The sequence below is a fragment of the Gopherus evgoodei genome, chromosome 18, assembly GCF_007399415.2.
Source record: "Gopherus evgoodei ecotype Sinaloan lineage chromosome 18, rGopEvg1_v1.p, whole genome shotgun sequence".
Taxonomy (NCBI): Eukaryota; Metazoa; Chordata; order Testudines; family Testudinidae; genus Gopherus; species Gopherus evgoodei.
In genome coordinates this window covers 8,064,901-8,086,933 of record NC_044339.1, presented here as the reverse complement: position 1 = coordinate 8,086,933, position 22,033 = coordinate 8,064,901, and the positions used below count along the sequence as shown (strand labels likewise).

The window sequence follows — 22,033 nt, the reverse complement described above, 5'->3', positions numbered from 1 at the left end:
AATATTTCTGTTTTCAGGGCAGGTTTTGAATAGCGTTACCTAAATAAAGCCTAGGGCCATACATCAAACAATAAGACTAAAACAAAATATTGAATATCTGCTTACTCAATAACCACCGTCCCTCCCATGCATTGACTGAGCCAGAGGTCCTGTGGAAAACCAGTATGTAATAACGTAATTCAAGATGGTATCACACAAAGGGACTAAATCCCAACTGCATGAGCAACCTTTTATTCTCACATTTCCTAAGTTTTGAGGGCTTGACTTTGCAACATTGTTTTAACGTTTTTTTCCAGCTTGTATCTACACCTTGTGAAAAGCCTTCCAAACCTGACCCCAAGTTTAAACACACGCAGTGACACCTGTCTGAGCCTGCAGACAGCCTCAAACGGCAGCTGCGAGAGAGATGACTGGCCGCCCGCTTATCTCAAAGGAACAGGATTAAGTCCGAAGCCCAAGGAATAACATTTACACAGTGAAACTCCCCGCACCTTTCCACCAGCCCAGTTCTGCCCACACACGCCTTTGCCTTTGGGTTGGGTCTCTTCCTTCCCCATTGGCCTCTCCTCCTCCTGCCCTGATTGGTCACTCTCCTCCCTTCTGGCTCCCCCACTCTCCCTGCCGTTGGTTGCTCCCTGCTGCCCCCTCCCGGATCTCTCTCCTCCACGTTTGTTCCCCTCGCCCCATCTCACCCCCCCGGGATGTTCTTTCGCCCCGCCATCCCTCGGGTTTGCCTCTCCCTTCCCCCTCATTGTCTCTTGGTTGAGCTCTTCTTTCCCCCCAAAGAAGAGAATGGTCTCTCCCACTCCTAGCTCCTCCCTTTCCCCCGCAGGACGCGTGCTGCGCTCCATACTTGGCGATACCTAGAGAACCGCCTTCTGATTGGTTAGGAGGCGGCGATGGGCGGGGCCGAACGGTAGTGACCCGGATGTGCACTCCTAGGCAACGGGCACGGCGGAAGTGGCAGGGCCGCGGCCTGGCTCAGAGAGAAACCGGACGGGACCGGGAGCCGCCGCCGCCGTTCCTCGAGCCCAGCCCAGCGGAGCCATCATGGTAAGAGGGGCTCGGCGCTGAGGGCTTCCGGAGCGGGGCCGTGCCCCCACACTTACCCTGGGACCCAGCTCCCTTCCCCTGGGGACTCGGTGGCTGTCGCCCCTCGGTCGGCTCTGTCTCCCGGCCCCCGGGGGCGTGTCCCTCCCCTGTTCGTCGCATGGTCCCTTGCTGCCCGGTCCCCTCGCTCCATTCACATCTTTCCCCGTGCAGCTGGGGCTCCTTCTTTCTCCCCGGCGGCCTGGGCCCGTTGCGCTTCCTGCTCCCGGGTGGAGCGGGCGTGGGTTCCCTGGGCTCCGAGCAAGTTCTTGGCAGCAGGTGCTGCGGCGTGGGAAGTGAGGGCGGATTTCGTGGCTGGAGAGTAGCGTGGGAAGGGTTGTGACGGGGTTGGATGGTGACTTGGGGGGAGGGTCTGAGAACAGGTGGCTCCAGGGCCTGCATGATGTAGAGGGAGGCAGGATGGCTCCAAGGGGAGGAGGGTGGAAGCAGGGAGGTAAGCTTTCAGGTCTGGAGAGTGCGGAGGGGAGGGGAGGGGTGTTTTGCTAGTGTGATTTGGTGGTGAGGGAAAGATGCGTTAGCAGGTGCTTTGAGGGCTGCATAGTGCTGCAAGGGGAGAGGCTTGGAGGAGGAAGGAAAGGCTCCATGAGCTGAATGGTGCGTGACAGATGATGGACTGGGGGCTGTTCACTCCTGGTGGTTGGTGGTATGTGGTATCTGTAAACCCTTGACCTGAACTCCAGGAAGTTAGAAGGGTGATGTCAGCTACAATGGTGAGAATGAGAGTCTTGTTGATGTTTGTAACAGAGGAATGAGCTACTGGAGCACTTTACAGCTGTTGTGAACTACCGCAAAGCTTAATTTCTGAATGCAAAGATTTCAGATGTCAACAGGGCATGTGTTTCTTAGCTTGTTTTACAACTCACTGTCCATTTGTTATCACATTCTCGAATGTATACTGTAAAGTCCTTTACCGCTTTTCAAGACTAGTACTCTAATCCTGTGTTTTTAAATGGAAGTATGGTTTGTGTCTTTTTAGTGAAGAACAAATGTAACTATGCAGCTGTAAGTTTTTTAAAATTAGCTATTGTGATTATATAGTAGCAACCCTTAACAAAGGTGGCTGGCTAAATTGTTACTGCTACTTATAAAACTCGTTGTTTCTTAAGCACTAAGAATGTGCCAAATACAGGAGAAGTCATCTCACTTGCAAGACCATATCATGACTGAGAGTTTTATTTTTTACAGGGATACATTGGTTTGTCCAGTCTTGTATAAGGAGATCTGAGGACTGTTTAGTGAATGGAATAACCTGTTTCTTCAATATCCCAATTTTTGTGATTAAAACAGACAACAATTTTTACTCTTCATAGATTTCCATTTGCTACTTCAGATATAAACAAGCACAAGACTGGCAACAGTGACCAAGCTTCTGATGCAGTAGTCAGATTTGCCTGGACAGTCTCATTTCTGTGTAACGCCCCGCTTAAAGCAATGCAGCTTATGTCTGAGGGATGTCCCTGCATTCAGCAGATTGTAAGACTGAGGCTCCAAAGTGGTGGTAGAATAGTTTGAATCTTACAGTTGAAGGTGTAAAGAGAATTAATATAGCTGTATGAAGACTGGTTGAGAAGACACTCTTGATGTGCTATCCTAAATGTTGTAGAATAATACTTTTGTTTTGGGGACTACTTCGATGCAGCATCAGTATCTGAAACATTCATTGATGCTTTCAAGAACTTTAAGGCACAATCCTTTATTTTTCTCCAAAGCAGTTGATAAGGACCCTGTACCTGCTGTAAAATTTAAACATTTATTTTGTGTATTAGAGTAGTTTTTAGAGGCCCCAACCAAGACTGAGACCACATTGTCAGTCCTCAGTGGACGGAATCCTGTCATGACTTGCATAATTAAAAGCTTACTTGCCAGACTACGTAAATTCCAATGGTAGCACGTGCAAGGTACTTGATAAATTATTCTGATTGTGCTCACAAACATCCTGTTTTTTTGTTATCTATACCTAATGTAAAGAAGAGTAAACAAAAAATCTGAGTAACCCCCTCCTCCCAATTAAGTAAATATCATCAATTTAAATTGTCTAGTGAATCATTGCCTGTACTTCATCTATTATAATTTGTGAGGTAGCTAAAAAGCATGGCCAATGATGCATAGGTATAATGCTGATACCAGGGTACATGTTCTTGGTGTGCTATTCTAAGTGGCTTAAGATTTTTAAGGGAAAGGGCTGTTGTGCGGGCACATTGGTGCTTGACAAATAAGTAAGTCTTGGTTTGTGGAGCTGCTAGCAAACCAGTGTTAAGTGAGAAAAGAAAATTAAACCACCTAAGACATTGACTTTCAAATGTTTGGGAAACAATCTCCAACCCCATAAGTAAATGAAACCAAGTGATCCCCTCTATCAACCTCCTCATGTAAGGTTGAAGGCCCACTCTTGTAGGCTATGTCTTCCATGCCCACTGGTTAGTCCTTTGTACCCCATCCTTTGGGAAATATTGACTTATGATTTGGAAAGCACGAGATCTTCGTAGTCAAATGAAGTGTGTAAATTAACTGTTATCTTAAACATGTTGAAAATTTGCCTTTGATCAGATTGAGACATTCAGTTTGAAAATCAACTTTTAGTGTTAACAACCCAAGTAAATGTATGGCAAATACTATGTCTAAATGATTCCAATGACATTATGTCCTCTTAAGGAATGCCTTCTTGTTTAGCTTGTTCTGCTGTACTGATCTGTAGAATATTCATTCTCTAAACTAGGGTAATTCAGGCGTAACTTCCTCATATTTGGTATAGACGTACTATGGCATTACACTATACAGCATCCAGCTGTAAAAGTAAATATACAATGTAATAAGTTTAGGCTCTATTTTTAGAGCATTTAGTACTGTACTTGCACAGAGAAGTGCCTCCTTTTGGAGGAGGGAGATGTTGCTGTCCTATTCAATTTCTACTTGTACTTTTGTCACCCATGTTTTCTGTCAGTCTGCTTTGCTCTGCAATGAACAGCTGATGAGAGCTGTGAGGACACAGAACTACTGTAGTGGCTTCTGGATCCGTTACAAGGTTTGAGCATGCAACATACCAGTCCAATTCAGGTTTGACAGATGCTTGCTTCTGAATATGGTCTAAGCATCTGCAACTATAGTCTCCTTTTACTCTAGTGCTGGTCTATGTACATAAACCGTAAAACAAAAATAACCCCCTATTCTCCCTTGAATTAGGTTCCATGGGGTCCTGAATTTCTCTACCATAGTTGCATATGATGATCAGATCATACAAATTTAATTTTAAAGTGATGCGAGTGGGATTTGATGGTTCTTTAGAACTCTCACTTGCTAGAGAATTAGCACTTTGACTGGACATCTACCACTGTGGAGTATTTTTACAGCATTAATTTTGAGATGTTTAGGCAAATATCTTGTGGAGTTATGAAAGGCGTTTGTTTTGACCTCATGGTTAAGGTGGGCTTCAAACTTCTGTGCTCAGCTCTGTTTTCACTTCTATACTTATTCAAATTGGAGTGCTTAAAAAAAGATAGATATACATCTCTTTCAGAGAATTTGGAGCAATAGAATTAAAGATGTGTATATGCAACTTAATCAAAACTTGCCTGTCACTTCCCCATGGTTTTGTTGTGTGCATATGCTCAACTTGCACACCCAAATATCATATTATACTTGCACCTTTCCAGGCAGCAGGACTAGGTAAGTTTTAAATGAAGGAGCATCCTGATGGGAGAGAGATTTAGGACTCCTCATTGACTGGAGCTAGAGAGTACACAAGCAAGTTTATTAGAAATCTTCTGTGTTGAAAGAGAGGAGAACTGGAGGAAGAATGTGATGTGAAGACTCAAGAGGGGAGCTTAACCTTGTCGGGTAGTGTGGTGAGGAGTAACTAGGAGTGAAACAGCAGCTTCCTTTTCCCATGTCCCTCTGCTAAGGATACTGGGCAGTGGAAAAACCCAGTATTTCTTCATTGTACATAGGGTCCAGAGAGTACAAATGTTTCCAGGCAAAAAACTTAGTTGTGTTGAAGTTTGAATGTGCACAATTATAAAAATGTTGCATACTTTATAAAAATAAATGTTAAAAATTTAGAATTTTAAGCACCTAAATGTTTGAAAACACATAAATGCAGTTAATATACCCAAACAACCTAACCTCTGCCCCAGTCATCTAGACAGACTTCTCAAGCTTAACTCCACCTCAGAGTTGGCTGTCTGGAAATTCTCTTGAACATCATTAAACTGAATCCCCTCTAGTATCTAAAAATGAAGAATCCATACTAGTGAACTTCCAAAGGTATGATGAAGTCTGAACTATGGTTGGGTTCTCTTTTAATGATGGTAACTGTGGCACGTGAAATATAACTGGTAATAGATAGTGCTGCTTCTGGTAATTTGGATATTGTGTTAATTCTCAGTTGTAGACTCTGGGTTGCTACTTCATTGAAATGTGTCAGAGTGGAGGCATTCCAGTTCTTGATGTAAGTATTTTTAAAGCCTTCCCTTAGATTTATAGAGGCTCTGGGCCTGGCACAGCTCCCTGCTCAGCTAAGGCAATCTGGGGCCCTAGTCCAGTGAAGTACGGTACCGTGACTTTTGTGGGGGCATATGAAATTTTGTTACAACAAACTTTTAAAAATAATTATTAATAGTAAATATTCTATACATTGAAAAGATTTATTGTATTTACATGATGCTTCCAAATAACTGTGACTAGACTGTCACTAGTGTAATATTTTTGACTGTCCAAATTGTGGCCAGAACAAAAATTCATTTGAGAATCAGGCTCATCACCATATAAGGGTTACTGTGGCCATACCCTTTTTCTGTGGCTCTAGCCAACAGTGGATCTGGCTCCAACTTGAACTAGTAGTGGCACGTGCCACGCACATGATCTCACTTCTGGACTTGTAGGGAGAGATAGCTCAGTGGTTTGAGCATTGGCCTGCTAAACCCAGGATTGTGAGTTCAATCCTTGAAGGGGCCACTTAGGGATCTGGAGCAAAAATTGGTCCTGCTAGTGAAGGCAGGGGGCTGGACTTGATGACCTTTCGAGGTCCCTTCTAGTTCTAGGAGATTGGTATATCTCCACTTATTATTTTGACTTGTGGAGGGGAGTGAGGTGCCTGCTACCATTCCTTTTTGAACAGGTTGGGACATTACAGCACCATTACACCATTCATGTGCACCACCAAAAGAAAAAGGTCTTTGACTCCACTCATCCAAGCAGAAGATGCTACATGGGCAACACTATTTCAGCAAGGGCCTTTCCAACTCAGACCTCTGGAGGGGTTGTGTGTGTGTGTCTTCGCTGCAAAGTGGACTAGTGACTAGCCTATGTGAAAGCAAACTACACCTGCTGTGCTTGCTAGTCCTGGTTGAAAGCACCATTTAAGTGAAAGGCTTTTGTATGATGACAAAAAGGGGTTGGGGCAACATCCGAGTAAGAGCCGAGGTTAACTCCGCAGTGGAAATGTACCCTTAGTAATCCAGAGCCCACTATTACATTCCTCTTCCCCCCCCCCCCCCACCAAAGGATATGATCTTGTTTGTTTAGCTAGTACTTGGCTGTCTTTTCAGCTGACAGAGGTACTCAGTTTGAAACTGATATCCTTCTACTGCCTTCCCCAGTTATTTTTGTATTGGTGCATACTAGAGTTAAAAGTGACCTGTCGTTACTGCAGATGACTGGTGGCTGCAGTTTGCTGCTACTCCTCTTGCTGTGTTTATGTGGCACAGGCAGTAAAAATATTATCTAGACCACTGGCTCTCAACGTTTCCAGACAAATCTGACTCCTGAAAGGAGTACAGTAGTCTTGCATACCACCAAGATTCACCTCACTTAAAAACTACTTGCTTACAAAACCAGATGTAAAAATACAAAAGTGTAATAGCATATTACTACTGAAAAATTGCCTATTTTATTATTTTCACCATATAATTATAAAATCAATTGGAATATAAATATTGTACTTACATTTCAGTGTATATAGGGCAGTATAAACAAGTTGTGTGACATTTTAGTTTGTACCGACTTCACTAGTGCTTTTTCTGTAGTTCGATGTACAGATAGCTAGATGAGTTGATGTACCTCCCTGGAAGACCTCTGTCTAGTACCACTTAGGCAGAGGTGAAACTAAAACAGCTGCTGGTTTTTCTCCTAACAGTGGAGTCAGGGCTTATTCTAAATTTTATTCTTCCACTTCTTTGTGGCATGCAACTCATGGTATGTCAGTCTGTGAAAAGCTAGATGAAGCAATTGCTCATTATGAGTTGCAAAGAAGGTTAGGTTGGTAGTCTAGAAACTTGGTTGCCAGTCAGATTATTCAACTGATTTGGGGGTGGGGGGTGGGTTTAGATGTACAATATTGAGGTCTATCAGTGTGGTAAGAAGAGCCAGCAGCCTCCAGAAGTAACTTCTTAAAAAAACAAAACAACCCCCCCCCACCTAGATAAAGGGTAGGTTTTTCTTAGAAATAAAGGATTCTGTGGAGCACTAAAAGCTCTTCAGATTTAAACTTGGCAGTTGAACAAGAATATTACTCAAGGTATTGTTTCTAGTTTAGCCTTCAGTTTTGTCCAGTTCTTTCTAGCGTTTGTGTCTTTGGATACCTCTATAGAAGGTCATAACTGAAGTCATGCAAGCATAACAGTGCTTCAGCTAAAGTCCTCTAAAACAGCAGGTTAGTGGGAAATAGTCTCACAGCTTGTTTTTAGTTTCTTCTCTTTGAATGGCAAACCCAAGTTGACCTTTGTTCCTACAGCCTGCAATGGAAAACAGGTTCCAAATATGAAATGCAGATGAAATCATTGCCATTCTATTTCTTGTAAAAGCAGCAGATTGACCCTATTCTGTCAGATCGCTTAGCACAGACTTCTGTAGCAATGAAAGCTCTTTCTTGTGGTTCATTAGTATCAAATAACAAGGCCTAAAACTGAAGGATTTTAATGAGAAGCTCCAAGCAGGTGTAAAGTAGTAGGCTCTCTCTGGGTATGTCTACCTTACAGTTAGACTCTCGTGGCTGGCCTATGGCAGCTGGCTTGGGCTGCAGGTTGCAATGTATACTTTTGGGCTCAGGTTTGAGCTTGGGCTTTAAGACTCTCTGAGTTTGGAGGGTCCCAGAGCTTGGGTTGCAGCCTGAGCCTGGAAGCCTATGCTGCAGTTAAACAGCCTTATGCCCTGCAAGCCTGAGTTAGCTGGCATGGGCCAGCCTTGGGATTTTAGTTGTGGTGTAGACATACTCTAAAAGATCTCATGTCTTCTCAGAGTGCTATCACTCAGTATTTAGGCACATGCCTTGTATTCAAACTTCTTGCAAACTGAGTTGCACAGGAACTGAGTTGCAGAATTGTATGCAAGTGTGAACTTACAAGTTTTCGATCTCTTGCATTGAGAGAAGAAAAAGCATATACTTTCTTTTTCATACACTTAAGCTTTAGGATCAATACCCTGTACTGTTGCAGTAAGATTAAATTGCCTAAAACCCCAGAATAGTGTGTCTTACATCAAGATAGCCCCCTCAAGTCAGAAAACATAGCCAGAGACACATCATCTTAAAACATAATCAGCTTGAAATTTGTGAAAAGTACTTAGGGGAATTCATGTGCACATAAAGCACTTAGACAATTCTTTTGGTTTTACAATCACATTATGTAGAAGTTGCTCTCCTTTGCTGCTGTGTGAAAGACCCCCAAAACAGGAAATGGACTAAACAGGGTGGATGGTGAAGTGTTATTAAATGCACAGGGTACACTTCTTCTAATCTTTGTTTGTAATGCTAGCAAGTGACCAACTTTCACACAAGTGACTGAATACTTACCAAAATATCTTGCAGGATAACTGTTCAAAACCCATGTAGTTAAGGGCAGTTCTTCTAGGTCAAGTCCTGTAGTTAAACTAAGGCACTACCGAGATCAATTGTATATCAAGTAGCTGTTTGAAAATTAATGGAGAATCTGTTAAATGAGAGAGGCAATCCCTCCTAGTTAAACTTGCCAAAAGATGAAATTATGCACAAAAAAAAAAAATCTGAAAAATACTTCGTGAGTAAGGTTAAGATTTTTGTCATGGTTATTTTTAGTAAAAGACAGGTTGCAGGCAATAAACAAAAATTCACGAAAGCCTGTGACCTGTTTAGGAGGCGGGCTGACAGCCTGGAGCCCTCCCCCTTCTCTCCACCCGTGGGAGAGGGGCAGGCTGACAGCCCAGAGCTCCATGGTAACATATCCTTACTCATGAATGGTTTTACAGAATAAATGCTGGGCCTTCCAGAAGTGCATCTCAGTTCCGTTCCATTCTGTTAATGAGTTTTTTGAACAAGAACCTGTTTTGCTTTTACAGTTTGGGATAGGAAGCTTGTACTCTGCCTACAATTGCTGGGCCAAACTAGCTAATGTTTTCAGAGCCATCAATATGTTTACAGGTATCTTCAAGGTTAGGAATATGAGGCTGTTTGTTTTCAGTTTTTGTTTTGTTTTAAAATTTTGTGGGAACTTCAAAGTTTATTACAAAAATTAAAAAAGGGTGAAAATAGTTCAGAAAATTAACTTTGCAGTTTTCTAGGTAAGTGTTGGAATAAATCACTCTTGCCTCCTGTTTGTTTTGTAAACTTACCAAAAAACCCCAACCCTTATGTTCTGAAAGGTAGCTGGATAGCGTGTTTCGTTTTCAACCCATTTTAGCAAGAAAATAGCTCACTGGTGACTGGTGTTTTTTCCCATTGCTGATAGCATGGATAGTTACCTTTTAAAGCTGCTAATTCTATGCCCACATTCATATTGACAGACAGTATGAGCACCTGTGCTGAATACTTCTGAGCTGATTGCCTACTCTGGAAGAGATGGTGGTTTGGTAACCAGGGCCATGTTGCTTGTCAAGCTGCCCTATCTCCTTTCAGAGTGTAGGGCTGGGGCCATGGGTACCCCCAGAGTCCAGATTAGCTCCCCATTCTGCAAGGAGAGATGACTGTTACTGAGCTGCCATCTCTTACAACTCCCAGGACTCAACTCTGGGATCCAGAGGCACTCCCAAAATTCAGATGAAAATCAGTAAAACAAAATAATGGCTTTTATAACATCTCAGAATTTTTTGGTAAAAACTTCAATAATTAGAAGTATTGTAGAAGTCATAAATCTGATAAATATTTAATTACTAAGTCAAAACCAGGCAGTTGGAGAGAGATTAACTTCCTTTATCAGGAGATGGAAGGAAGTAGTGGGAGGAATCCATGCCTTTGCAACTTATTAAACTCCCCTATTACTGCTCAGGTCAGTTCTTACATTTCCATTGCTTTGATAAAGTTAAGGCTGGTAAGATTTTGTGACACCACTCTAATTTTCAAAGTTTTTATGTATTTGTAGTCAGCTATGTCATCAGGTTTTCTAAGTTGTTACAATGAGTGGCAGTAAACTGATATCTAATGATGCTTTTTGAGCAGACTTTAAGAATGGAGGAGAAGAAAAGAGAAATTCAGTACAATGTACTACTAGAGCTATTTGTCCAAATGCTTCACAAATTCTAATTTGGCAGATACCTTCCAGAGCTAATAGGGGAAAAACATTCTTATTAGCTCTGTTATTCACACTCCTTGTTTGCAGTGTTCATGTAGCCATGTTGGTCCCAGACAATCGGAGAGACAAAGTGGGAAAAGTAACTTTTCATTGGAGCAACTTCTGTTGGTTAAGGAGACAAGCTTTTGAGCTACACAGAACTCTTTGTCACATCAAGAAGACATAAGGTCTTAACTGGAGCACTGATACTTAAAGATTAGCTTAAGCCGTGAAACAAGACGGTTGTTTAATATCCCTTCCAGAATTTGTTAGCATTTGCTCTTATAACTCTGGGCATTCTTGTTATCCATATAAATGTCCTGACTCTCTGAATTTTGAAGATGAGCTTACCAATGACTTACTGTGGCAATGAGTTCCACAGTCTAATTACCCATGAGAGTCCTTATCAGTGTTGAACTTGCTACGTTTTAATCTCATTGTCCCCTTGTTATGAGACAGGGAAAACAGGTGCTTCTGTTCTCTCACCCCCCCCATTCATCTTACATATTTGTGTTTTGTTAGTGTTCTTGCTAAAGTAAACTATCCTAACCTCTTCATATGAGTTTTTCCAGACCATTCTGAGCCCCATTTAGTGCTGCAATTTCCCTTTTAGATTGGAATGACTAGTGCTGTATGCTGTATTCCACATGAGGTTACACTGTTGATTTTATATAAAGGCATTATAGTTTTCCATATTCTTGATCCCATTCCTTATGCATCCTTAACATGTTTGCTTTTTTGGCTGCAGAGGTTTTCATTGAGCTGTCTGTAATGACTCCCAGGTTACAAAGCAATCTCATAACACTCCCCCCCCACCCCCAAAAAAGTGTATATGCTGAAAGTTTGAAAATCCCTGATCTAGGTTACACCTCTTTACAACTACTACTTTGCCCCAATAATGGCATGAGATCAGTCCTATGCATCTGCACACGGTATGTGGCACATCTTCAGCAATAGTGGAGTTAAACTGTTTTAGGATAGATATTTTTGGCTTTGATCTAATGCTCTTGCCGGTCAGCCATTCTATACAGAGGCAGCACCAGAACTCTCATTCTGGGGGAGAGACATAAAGGGGTTAGGGATTGTCTGTATTTGAAATGCTACAGCACTTCAATGTAGATGCTGTTTACGCTGATGGGAGTGGTTCTCCTGTTGGCTTAGGTAATCCACCTCCCTGAGAGGTGATTGTGATGGTTTTCCTCTGTGGGGCGTCACCTGGAACTGGGCTGCCACTGAGCCCCCTGGCCCACCAGCCTGAGTTCCCTCTCACACTATATTGCTGTGACAAACTGCAAAGCCCTCCAAGCTTGCACTTTCACCAGCATTCACACAGACAGAGAGCCTGCATCTAACTGCAGCTAGGTAACCATCAGCCTCCCAGCCTGGGACCCCAGAGCAATACTTTCCTGCCCCGATCAAATCTGGCCAGTATATGGGTTTAACACCTTGTCTGCCTCTCCCTCAATGTGAAGAGGACCATGCATGCTTGTGGTAACCAAGCTGAGGTTTTCTCCAGACACCTTAGTCAAACGCGCACACTAGTTTGGATTAAAACATAAAATAAGTTTTTAACTGCAAAAAGATGGATTATAAATGATAGCAAACAGATCCAAGCAGATTACCTGGTAAATAAACACACATGCAAAACTCATCTTAATGCATATCCTACCTGTCTAGTATGTTATCAAATTCTCACCCTAAGTGATAAAAAGGCTGGCAGGTTCTTAAGGCACAAACTGCCTTTGCTTTGCAACTTGGGTTTCCCAGGGAAATCCCTTTAGCCTGGGACCATCACTTTCTCCCAGTTTAGTCTTTGTTCCTCAGGTGTTTCCAGGTATGGTGGTGTTGGGAGAGTGAGGTACTGTTATGATGGCCTTTCTCCCTTTTATATCTTCTCCCTTGTTGGAAAGCTCTTTTTTGCTTTGACCTGGGTCAAACAGTTCCCACTGTGTAGTGCTATCTTTGAGAGATTTCTGTTGTACACAGTTCTGGGGTAATCCTTGTGTTTGTGTGCATTTCCTCAATAAGACATTAACGTTGTTTGACCTTTTACTCTTGTACCTGAAAGGCTGTTCGTGTGTTTTTCAACCTCCCAGCATGTTTCAGTAACACATACATAGCCAAACTTCATAACTTCACATATGATGATAGCACATATAATCCAGTGAGATATTCATATCTAGCACAGGGGTTAGCAATGTTTCAGAAGTTGTGTGCCAAGTCTTCATTTATTCGTGGTAATTTAAGGTTTTGTGTGCCAGTAATACATTTTACAGTTACAGGGGCTGGCGTCTGGGACCCCAGACCGGCAGTGGGCTGAGCCGCTCAGCTCACTGCTGGACTGGGGTTCTGTCCACCGGCCCCTTCTAGCTGGCCTCTGGCTGCCATCCCGGGGTTCTGTCCATCCAGGCCAGCAGCGGGCTCTTAGGGGCCAGTGGCTGGGACCACAGGATGCAGCAGCGTGCCACAGTGAATCAGTTAGCGTGCCGCAGGTTGCCGACCCCTGGTCTAGCAGATCAAGACCTTTTAGAATATCTCACATATTTTGCACAAAGTATGCCTTATCCTAATGACATGACAGTGTTGAGTAAGGGGGTGCCAGGATGTCACCATGGTAGCTAGGTAGATGGAAGAATTCTATCAACATAGCTCTGACTACAGTGGGGGTTAGGTCGGCTTAACTACGGCATTCGGGGTGAGTGCCGTAATGTAGATGGGTTGACCTAAAGTTTAGTGTAGACCAGGCCTTCGAAAGAATGGAGAGAAATACAATAGAGAGGTGTAATATGAAAATACTATGTTAAGAGGATACTGTTAGGCTTGTGAAGTCTCAAAAGTCAGGAAATTAAAGAATTAAGGTTGCCTGTGCAACCTTAATTCAGCCCTCTTGAGCATATGCATTGTGATAGTCTTTATTTACATGATCACATACTATATTTCCACATATGGACTGTACTCATTCAATGAGCAGCAATTCAATGGTTTTTTTTTGTTCAGCATGTCTGTCTTATTTACTGTTCACTATTTAAACCCTGCTTCAGAGACAACTTCTGATTTCTTCATGGCTTTTTCTGTATTACTCATCAATATAATATCTGAGTGTATCACAAACACTAATTCACTTCTCACAGGGATCTTGTGAGAATGAGTGGATTTTATCCCCATTTATAGACTGGGCACTCACATTTTATGTATCTTTTTACCTTAATCTGAGGTTTATACAGTCTGACTTTTTTTTCCCAGGATACTTTCTATTCTGCTGTATAATTAAGCTCAGCCTTAATTATGGCATTACCTAACTCTCCCAGTCTATTCTCCCACCCCTTCCATAGCTGTGGTTCTTGTCCCCTCTCCAGTTGAATTAGATAGCTCTTGAGTATCTTTTGAGACTCTTTGCTCTCAGCTACAAGTGCAGTCAAAGTCCTGGTCAGGCTGGAGTCTGCCTAGTGCAGGTAGAATTTTCAGGGAATTCAGTTGTAAAGCTCTCACTAGTACTGAACATGTGCCAATTACTATTTTACAGAGGCTTATATCACAAAGGCTTACTTTTCCTGCCACATATCAATTCCCTGCTCCAAAGCATGGAGGCACAAGAGACTCTCAAAGCAAAGGTCACCAGAATTTAACATGGGCAAAACATACCTTTCTCAAATCTTGATCTCAGAAATAACTGAACTACTCTGGCTATAACTTTCATAAAAAATTTGGCCTGAGGAAGGCAACCACTATGGATAACTTCAGCCCAACTGATTAGTTGGGCAAAATTTTATAAGCAACTGAAAATGGGGTCTTATAATGGAAAAGTGTCAGGCAGCCTTAATATTGGTGATGCTGCCAGCCCTGGCTATAGTAACTTAATGCATCTGACAAGTGGTAACAGTTTTGTGGTTCCTAGAAGGCAACGCTCTAAAAGATAGCTTTGTTGTCAGACTTCCTGAAGCTCACTCTGGCAGCATTTTTGGTTTCTTTTTATAGATGACAGGTGCTCTGTACCAAAATACTCATAACTGATATATTCACACCTCATCAGATCTCTCCTAGTTCATACCAAAACCTAACAAATATGTGAAGCATTTGCAGGTGTTCTAAATACTGTTTTTCAAAAAGAGAACTGTCTCAAGATGGCATTCTGGTCTACCTTTGCCTTAAGTTCTGTGTGGCTAATGTCTCTGAGATTTGGAGAACATATATTTTAGCAGTTCCAAAACTTCCAAGACTGTTGTGATGTCCATTTGTTCTCTAGTTGAGTCAAAAGGAGTAACAGATTTGATTTCCAAGGGCTATTGTCCTGGACTTCTGTGAAGATCTCACAGATGCCGGTAGAGTGCTGCACTGTGGAGTAATGTTGAAGGACCGTAAACGGAGTTCTGGCAAACATATCCAGTATTAATTTATATAGCGCAACATTGGTTAAAGTGTGTAGCCAATTGATTGACCATACTTGCAGTTTGATATTAATGTTCAAGAGACTAAATAACCAAGCTCAGCCAAATTTGCCTGAAGACAAAGCAGTACAGGGAAGAAAGTTAATACAGTTAACCCGTCCCAGGAAGCAGATTCTCACAGCACATTCAGTTTATTTTGAACAGAAGTTGTGCTCCCTGGGTTATGCCCCTAAAACCACTTACATATAGGGTGCCTGTTTGCAAGTTAGATATCACTTTTTACATCATACAAGATTATTTCCCAATGGCCTTGTTTTTCTGGTACCTTATGTACACCCTCTATCTCTTGTTTTCAAACATAGTTCCAAACTGGAAGGCGCTTCATACATAAGCTGGGGAAAGGATTAATGAATCTTGCCTTACAGGTTTCCTATCCACCTAGGCCAAATACTGAGTTGTACTGTCACAAGGTATTGTGGGTTACTTAGTATAAATAAGCAAGAGTAAAGCATAATACAATTTAGCATGATTACCCAATACACAATTCATATCCTGCACATAATACCTATGAATGTGGTGTGTGTTTGTGTGAGAGACCTAGATGCATTGGCTAACAGCCATACATTTTCATTATTTGCAGTGCTGTTGTAACCATGTTGTCCCAGGATATTAGAAGCTGGTCCAGTGAGAGAGACCTCCTCACCCACCTTGTTTCTTAAACTTTCATGGCAACTTAAATATGTTCCCTACCCAAAGAGCTTGCAATAGTTAAGTGAGAGTGCAAAGGATTCCTAGAAGTGGATTTTAATCAGAGATTTGAAGGGATGAGGAGGAGTGTGTCACGGAGTGTGGGGGAGTCCGGCACTGCACCTCTCTTCCTGGGACCCACAGTGACTCTCAGCCAGCCAGTAAAACAGAAGGTTTATTGGACAACAGGAACACAGGTTACAGCAGAGCTTGCAGGCACAGTCAGGACCCCTCCACCGAGTCCTTCTGGGCTTTCAGGGTGCTTGGATCCCAGCTAGGATACCCTGAATTCCGCCCACACACCCCCAAGCCCAAACTCAAACTGCTTCCCTCCTGCTACTCCCTTCCTTTGTCCCCTTCCCGGGCAAAGGTGTTGACCTTTTCCCCTCCCTTACCTAGCTCAGGTTACAGGCTCTGGCATCGTCCATCCCCTAAAGTCCTCCCCTGCTCTCCCACTCCCCACACAGACAGTCCCTACTCCATCACAGAGTGCTTGATGTACAGGAAATGAGCAATTGTTCAGTGCACATGGGGCAGCATGAAAAGGAGAAAAAAAAGCAGGCGAGAGGATTAGGAGGTATAGTGGCCTGTTAATCATAGCTTCTGCCCCCACCCTTATAGATCTGCTCCTAGAGAGTGAGATTAAATCACCAACTTTTCAGAAAGTCAATGGGACTGCTTTATGAATACAATTATTCATCTGGTTAAGTGTTCGGTGGATCAGGGCCTTAACTTTTTTTTAGTCTTTTTGTTTTTACCTATAGCAGTCTTGACTTCGTACTAGTAGAAGCATCTAACAAAATCAGCACTTTGTTGCAACTCTAGATTAAACTTTGATTTAGTATAATTTTTCAAATTAATTTTACAAAGCTTTGGCCTGTTTTTAAATCAGAGCATTTAATAAAAAACAAACAAACTTAAATCATGCTTTAAAATCAGTAATTCACATTGGTCCATCCTGGGCGAAATCAATGCTTACTAGTTTATTAAAAGTTCTTAATTTACCTCTTCTGAAAATTGCTGGAATTGTTTGGAAAGGTGTTAGACTGAAGTGTAAGTAGCTAAAAGAATAAAATGGGAGAAGTGGCAATGGAGGGAAGTCGGGGAGAGGACAGGTGGCCAGCCATTTCTCAGTGTTAACGCTTGTATGCAATCAATTAATCTTAATGCCGTATTTATTGGTCAATGATTACTTTTTGCAAAATCTTTCCTGTTTATAGGACTCTTCTTGGCACCAGAAGACACAGCAATTAAATTACATTGTCATATTTAATGGCAAGTTTTATAAATAAACATCCTTTCTACTATTCCAAAGATAAACATGGGTGCAGGAATCATAGTGATTATGACACGTCAAGGGAAATAACTTTTTTTTTTCTCCAAAACATATTCCTGGTCCATCTGTGACTCTACTGCAGGAATTTAGGTTTGCTTTTCTCCTCTTCCTTTCTGGGTGCTCCTCAGCTCTGACTGGACAGGCAATTGAGAATCCCCATTGAACTTTTATAAATTTAAAATATTGGCAGATGCTAAACTAATTTGGAAGATTAGACTGAAGTATTTCCACTCTGAAGTTCATTTCTTAAAGTAGTAGTAGTAAAGAGGCACCAAACACATAATATGCAGTAGATATTGAATACATGTATCTCCTAGGCCTGTTAATAATACTGCTTAAATAGGCAATGTGTCAAGTTAAATAAATGACACTAAAAGAGAACCCCACACACAGATTTAACCCCTCACTTCTTAACCTACCTCAGAAAAAGCCTTGGGTGCTTAGTGTCCAGGGAATTCCAGAGTCAAATGCCTTGAGACTTTCAAATCTAGGAATTTAGTTTATCCCCAATGAGTTACACTACAGGGAAAGTTGTATCTCCAGAGATGTGACTCAAACCACTTATCAAATCAATACAAACAGCTTGAATTTCACCAGGAAATTATTTCAAAGCTGATGCTTTTTCCATGCTTGGGACTCCACCAACTGCCTTAGCTGCATTTTTACAAGTGACTGCTGCTGCTGCTGCATATAGAGTGCATTGCAGTAATCCAATCTGAAATTAACCAGGCCTGAATAACTGATGGGAGACAAAGATTTGCTTGCTGCACTTAACCTTGAAGAAACCATCAAGGATCCAGTAGAATCCCTAGATAGCAAACTCCAGTGTACCACTGTGAGCATATTTTACTGAGGTTAAATGAAGGAATGGTTATCTTTGGTTGCTGCATTACTCTGCCATTATTACCTCTGTTTTTATCTGGACTGAACTAGCTCAGATAGCACTGTCAATCTGAAATGGCGAGAGTGAGTGTCATCAGCACACAGATGGCAGAGAAATCTGAACCACTTCCTCTCCTCTTAACAGGAGGGTTAGCAGACTAGTCTCTCACATGAGGGACCTTGGAGCAGGCATGCAATTTACCAATTTTATTCCCTATAGCTCTTCTGAGAAGAATAGGAACTACTTGAGCACCTGGCTTCTCATTGTTCGTATCAACGTGTGTTGTATTTTATGGTGTGTGTGTGGAATCAAAAGCAATAACCCTCCTAAAAATAACATGAGTACCTGATCTTTATCTGACTGGCTGATACCACTTTACAATCTCTCTCTTTGGCTTCAGCCATTTCCATGCCTATATCCTGATGAAATCTCAGTGCTCTAGGTAATGTCAGAACTACTTTTCCGTAATCCTGTCTTCTTTGAGCGATCAGAGCAGAACAATAATGGAGATGGCTTCTTTAGCAGAGATCCTTCTGAAGGGAAACATTGACAATCTATCTATTAGGGATCGTTTCTCCCAACAAGAGTTTATCAGCCAAGTGGGACGCTCACTGGACAGCAGCATGACTTGGACCCAGTGCCCCAAAGTATCTCCTTTATCCTTGATTCAGTTGAATCCAAAAATTGTACATCAGTTCCACACTTGAAAACAAGCTTCTGCTTGAAACTTGCAGTCCAACAATTTTTTTTCATCTGAGCTCCTTCAAATGGACATCCAACATTTGCTCTTTCTAGATTGAGGTCCCACCTATAATATCAATACAGTAGCATATTGCTCTAAATACATTCATTATTGAGCATGGTCCCAAGTGTGTCTGAGCTAATAATGAAAACAACCTGGGCTATTTTTCTCGGGTTGTACAACACCTAGATGAAAGAAGTCGAGGGCCAGCGGTCTAGTCTGGAGCACTTTCAATTTGGCTTGTCATCTTTCACCTTCCCATCTAATCAGCCTGACAACTATCTGCAACCAAGAATATCCTGAATCCTCATTATTCTGGATTGAAAGTACAATTAAGTATACAGGAAAGTGGGCTGGTGAGAGGAGTTGGGATATGGATAGTACACTTGTAAGTGGTGTTTAAAAATGGCCCTAGATAGTGTCTGGCAGAATACTGAATAGATACCATGGAGAAATATTAGAGGTAGGGAACAGACTACTGGGGATATGGTAAAGTTAATGGAATTTTAATTCAGTGCAGTGCTCTGGCTGAGTACCTTCCCTCCCTAAGGCCACGTCCAGACTAGGTATTAAAATCGATTTTAGATACGCAACTTCAGCTACGGGAATAACGTAGCTGAAGTCGAATTTCTAAAATCGAGGTACACACCAGTCTGGACGGCGCGGCATCGATGTCCGCGGCTCTCCGTGTCGATTCCGGAACTCCGTTCGGATTGATGGAGTTCCGGAATCGATGTAAGCGCGCTCGGGGATCGATACATCGCGCCCAGACTAGACACGATATATCGATCCCCGAGCTATCGATTTTAACCCGCCGATGCCGCGGGTTAGTCTGGACGAGGGCTAACTGCCTGAAAAGCTAATCTCCATGACATCTTGTTGCCATAGAGGGGATGGAAGCCGGTGGAGAAATTGGGAGTTCTACAATTTAACAGAAACCACTGAATATTATTTATTGTACAGAGATGGCAGTAAACATTCCTTTGGCTAAAATTCTCTTAACCGTAGTTCTTCAGTACGTCATTTTAAAAAGGGAGCAGCAAAGATGTCTTCTACCTGTGAGCCCTGAGAGTTGGCTAGGATTAAAGAGACAGGCTAGTTGAGATGTAGAGTGTATTGTTCAACTTTATAAAAATAACAACAAAAACTTTAGTGTTGGCACAACAAAGCTGGAAAATATTAATCAAGAGCTCGGATGGCGTGAACAGACTTGAAATCACTTGACTTGCGACCTAGAGAACAGGTCTGCAACTTTAAAATAAATAAACCACCTGTTGGTTGAGTGTTCCTGGTCTTTGAAGATAAGTAGAGTTGTCTAACACCTTGTCTTTTTCAGAAATGTTGCTTTGGGAACTGATTCATCTACATTGGGGATTAAATGGTGTTGGCTTCTAAAATTGCCTAGGCAGTGTTAGACAAGTCTGTGTGGAGAGAGCACAGTAGTTCTTAAAATAGTCATCTGGGCTACTCTTAAAATTGTGAATGGTGACTTGATATTCCATTTAAACCAATTTACTGACATCCAGGTGTATCCAGCTGGAGGGAGACTGCAGCAAGATAGTTAACCAGTTTCAATACAGAAGGCAGCTGAGTTTGAGTGAAATTCAAGCTATTTCTGTCACTTTCAGATCACCCAAAGATCTCCTAAAGCAGTATTACTCTGTCCCTCAGTTGCTATCATGCCTATACTAGGAGTGTCGTATCACAGGCACTGTAGGCTGAAAATTAGTGCAGTGTAAGAAGCCTGTTTCCTAGGCCATGTCTACATCTAAAATTTTGCAGCGCTGGTTGTTACAGCTGTATTAGTACAGCTGTATAGGGCCAGCGCTGCAGAGTGGCCACACTTACAGCAACCAGCGCTGCAAGTGGTGTTAGATGTGGCCACACTGCAGCGCTGTTGGGCGGCTTCAAGGGGTGTTCCGGGACGAGAGAGCAAACCGGGAAAGGAAACCAGCTTCCCCGCGGTTTGCTCTCTCGGTCCCGGAGCCAGCCAGCAAACCGCAGGGAAGGAGACCTGCTTGCTCGGGGTTCCGGGACCGAGAGAGCAAACCGGGAACGCCGCGGTTTGCTCTCTCGGTCCCGGAGCCAGCCAGCAGACCGCAGGGAAGGAGACCTGCTTGCTCGGGGTTCCGGGACCGAGAGAGCAAACCGGGAACGCCGCGGTTTGCTCTCTCGGTCCCGGAGCCAGCCAGCAAACCGCAGGGAAGGAGACCTGCTTGCTCGGGGTTCCGGGACCGAGAGAGCAAACCGCGGCGAAGCTGGTTTCCTTTCCCGGTTTGCTCTCTCGGTCCCGGAACCCCGAGCAAGCAGGTCTCCTTCCCTGCAGTTTGCTGGGTGGCTCCGGGAACGCGAGAGCAAACCGCGGCGAAGCTGGTCTCCTTTCCCGGTTTGCTCTCTCGGTCCCGGAACCCCGAGCAAGCAGGTCTCCTTCCCTGCGGTTTGCTGGGTGGCTCCGGGACCGAGAGAGCAAACCGGGAAAGGAAACCAGCTTGATTACCAGAGGCTTCCTCCTTCCACGGAGGTCAAGAAAAGCGCTGGTAACTGTCTACATTGGATTACCAGCGCTGGATCACCAGCGCTGGATCCTCTACACCCGAGACAAAACGGGAGTACGGCCAGCGCTGCAAACAGGGAGTTACAGCGCTGCAACTTTGAAGGTGTACACATCTGCAGGGCACCACCAGCGCTGCAACTCCCTGTTTGCAGCGCTGGTGGTGCCCTGCAGATGTGTACACCTTCAAAGTTGCAGCGCTGTAACTCCCTCACCAGCGCTGCAACTTTCTGATGTAGACAAGCCCCTAGAAGGAGTTAAATTAGGGAAAGCCTACCACTTAGCACTGACATAGGTAGCCCAAATGATTGCTTCTCTGATAGCTAGATTGGAGACTTTTTACATGGACAATAGAGGACTGAAACTACTCTGGTTTTGTTTTTGTTTGAATAGACTACATTATTGCTGAGCATGAACAGGCAGGAGCCATGAAAGCAGCATTAAGCAAACCAGTGCTGTGCAACCTGTGGAGGTAGGTATCTTTTTGCCTCTCCACAGGTGGCATGTCAGTGTCTGCAGACCTTAAGCCTTTCAGCTTCTTCAGAAGCATAAGGGCTAGGGTTCTTAAATCAAAGATTAGTCTGTCAAAGGGACAGAATTCAAAGTTTTTTGTCTGTAATACTACTTTCTCCATCCGAAGAGGCACAGACCACAGCTCAACTAATTTGACTTGCAGTAGGCTAGTCTCCAAATCTTCTGAATGCACCTTTTAACTTTCTATACCTGCAGGTAATGGCATTCACTTGTGGAAGATATAGTAGTACCTC

The 22,033-nt window shown here is 43.0% G+C and overlaps 1 protein-coding gene across 2 annotated transcripts in view; it reads left to right on the top strand.

Annotated features, from left to right (window-relative positions):
• Positions 1 to 925: 925 nt before the first annotated feature.
• The window catches only part of CAPZB (capping actin protein of muscle Z-line subunit beta), a 106,536-nt gene continuing 85,428 nt past the window's right edge, over positions 926 to 22,033 (top strand). The window contains exon 1 of one of the 2 annotated variants that reach the window (XM_030537254.1): positions 926 to 1,053. In XM_030537254.1, coding sequence (XP_030393114.1) covers positions 1,051 to 1,053 — 3 coding nt within the window. In that variant the 5' untranslated portion in view covers positions 926 to 1,050. The remainder of the gene's footprint in view (positions 1,054 to 22,033) is intronic. The other variant, XM_030537255.1, reaches the window with a different exon arrangement.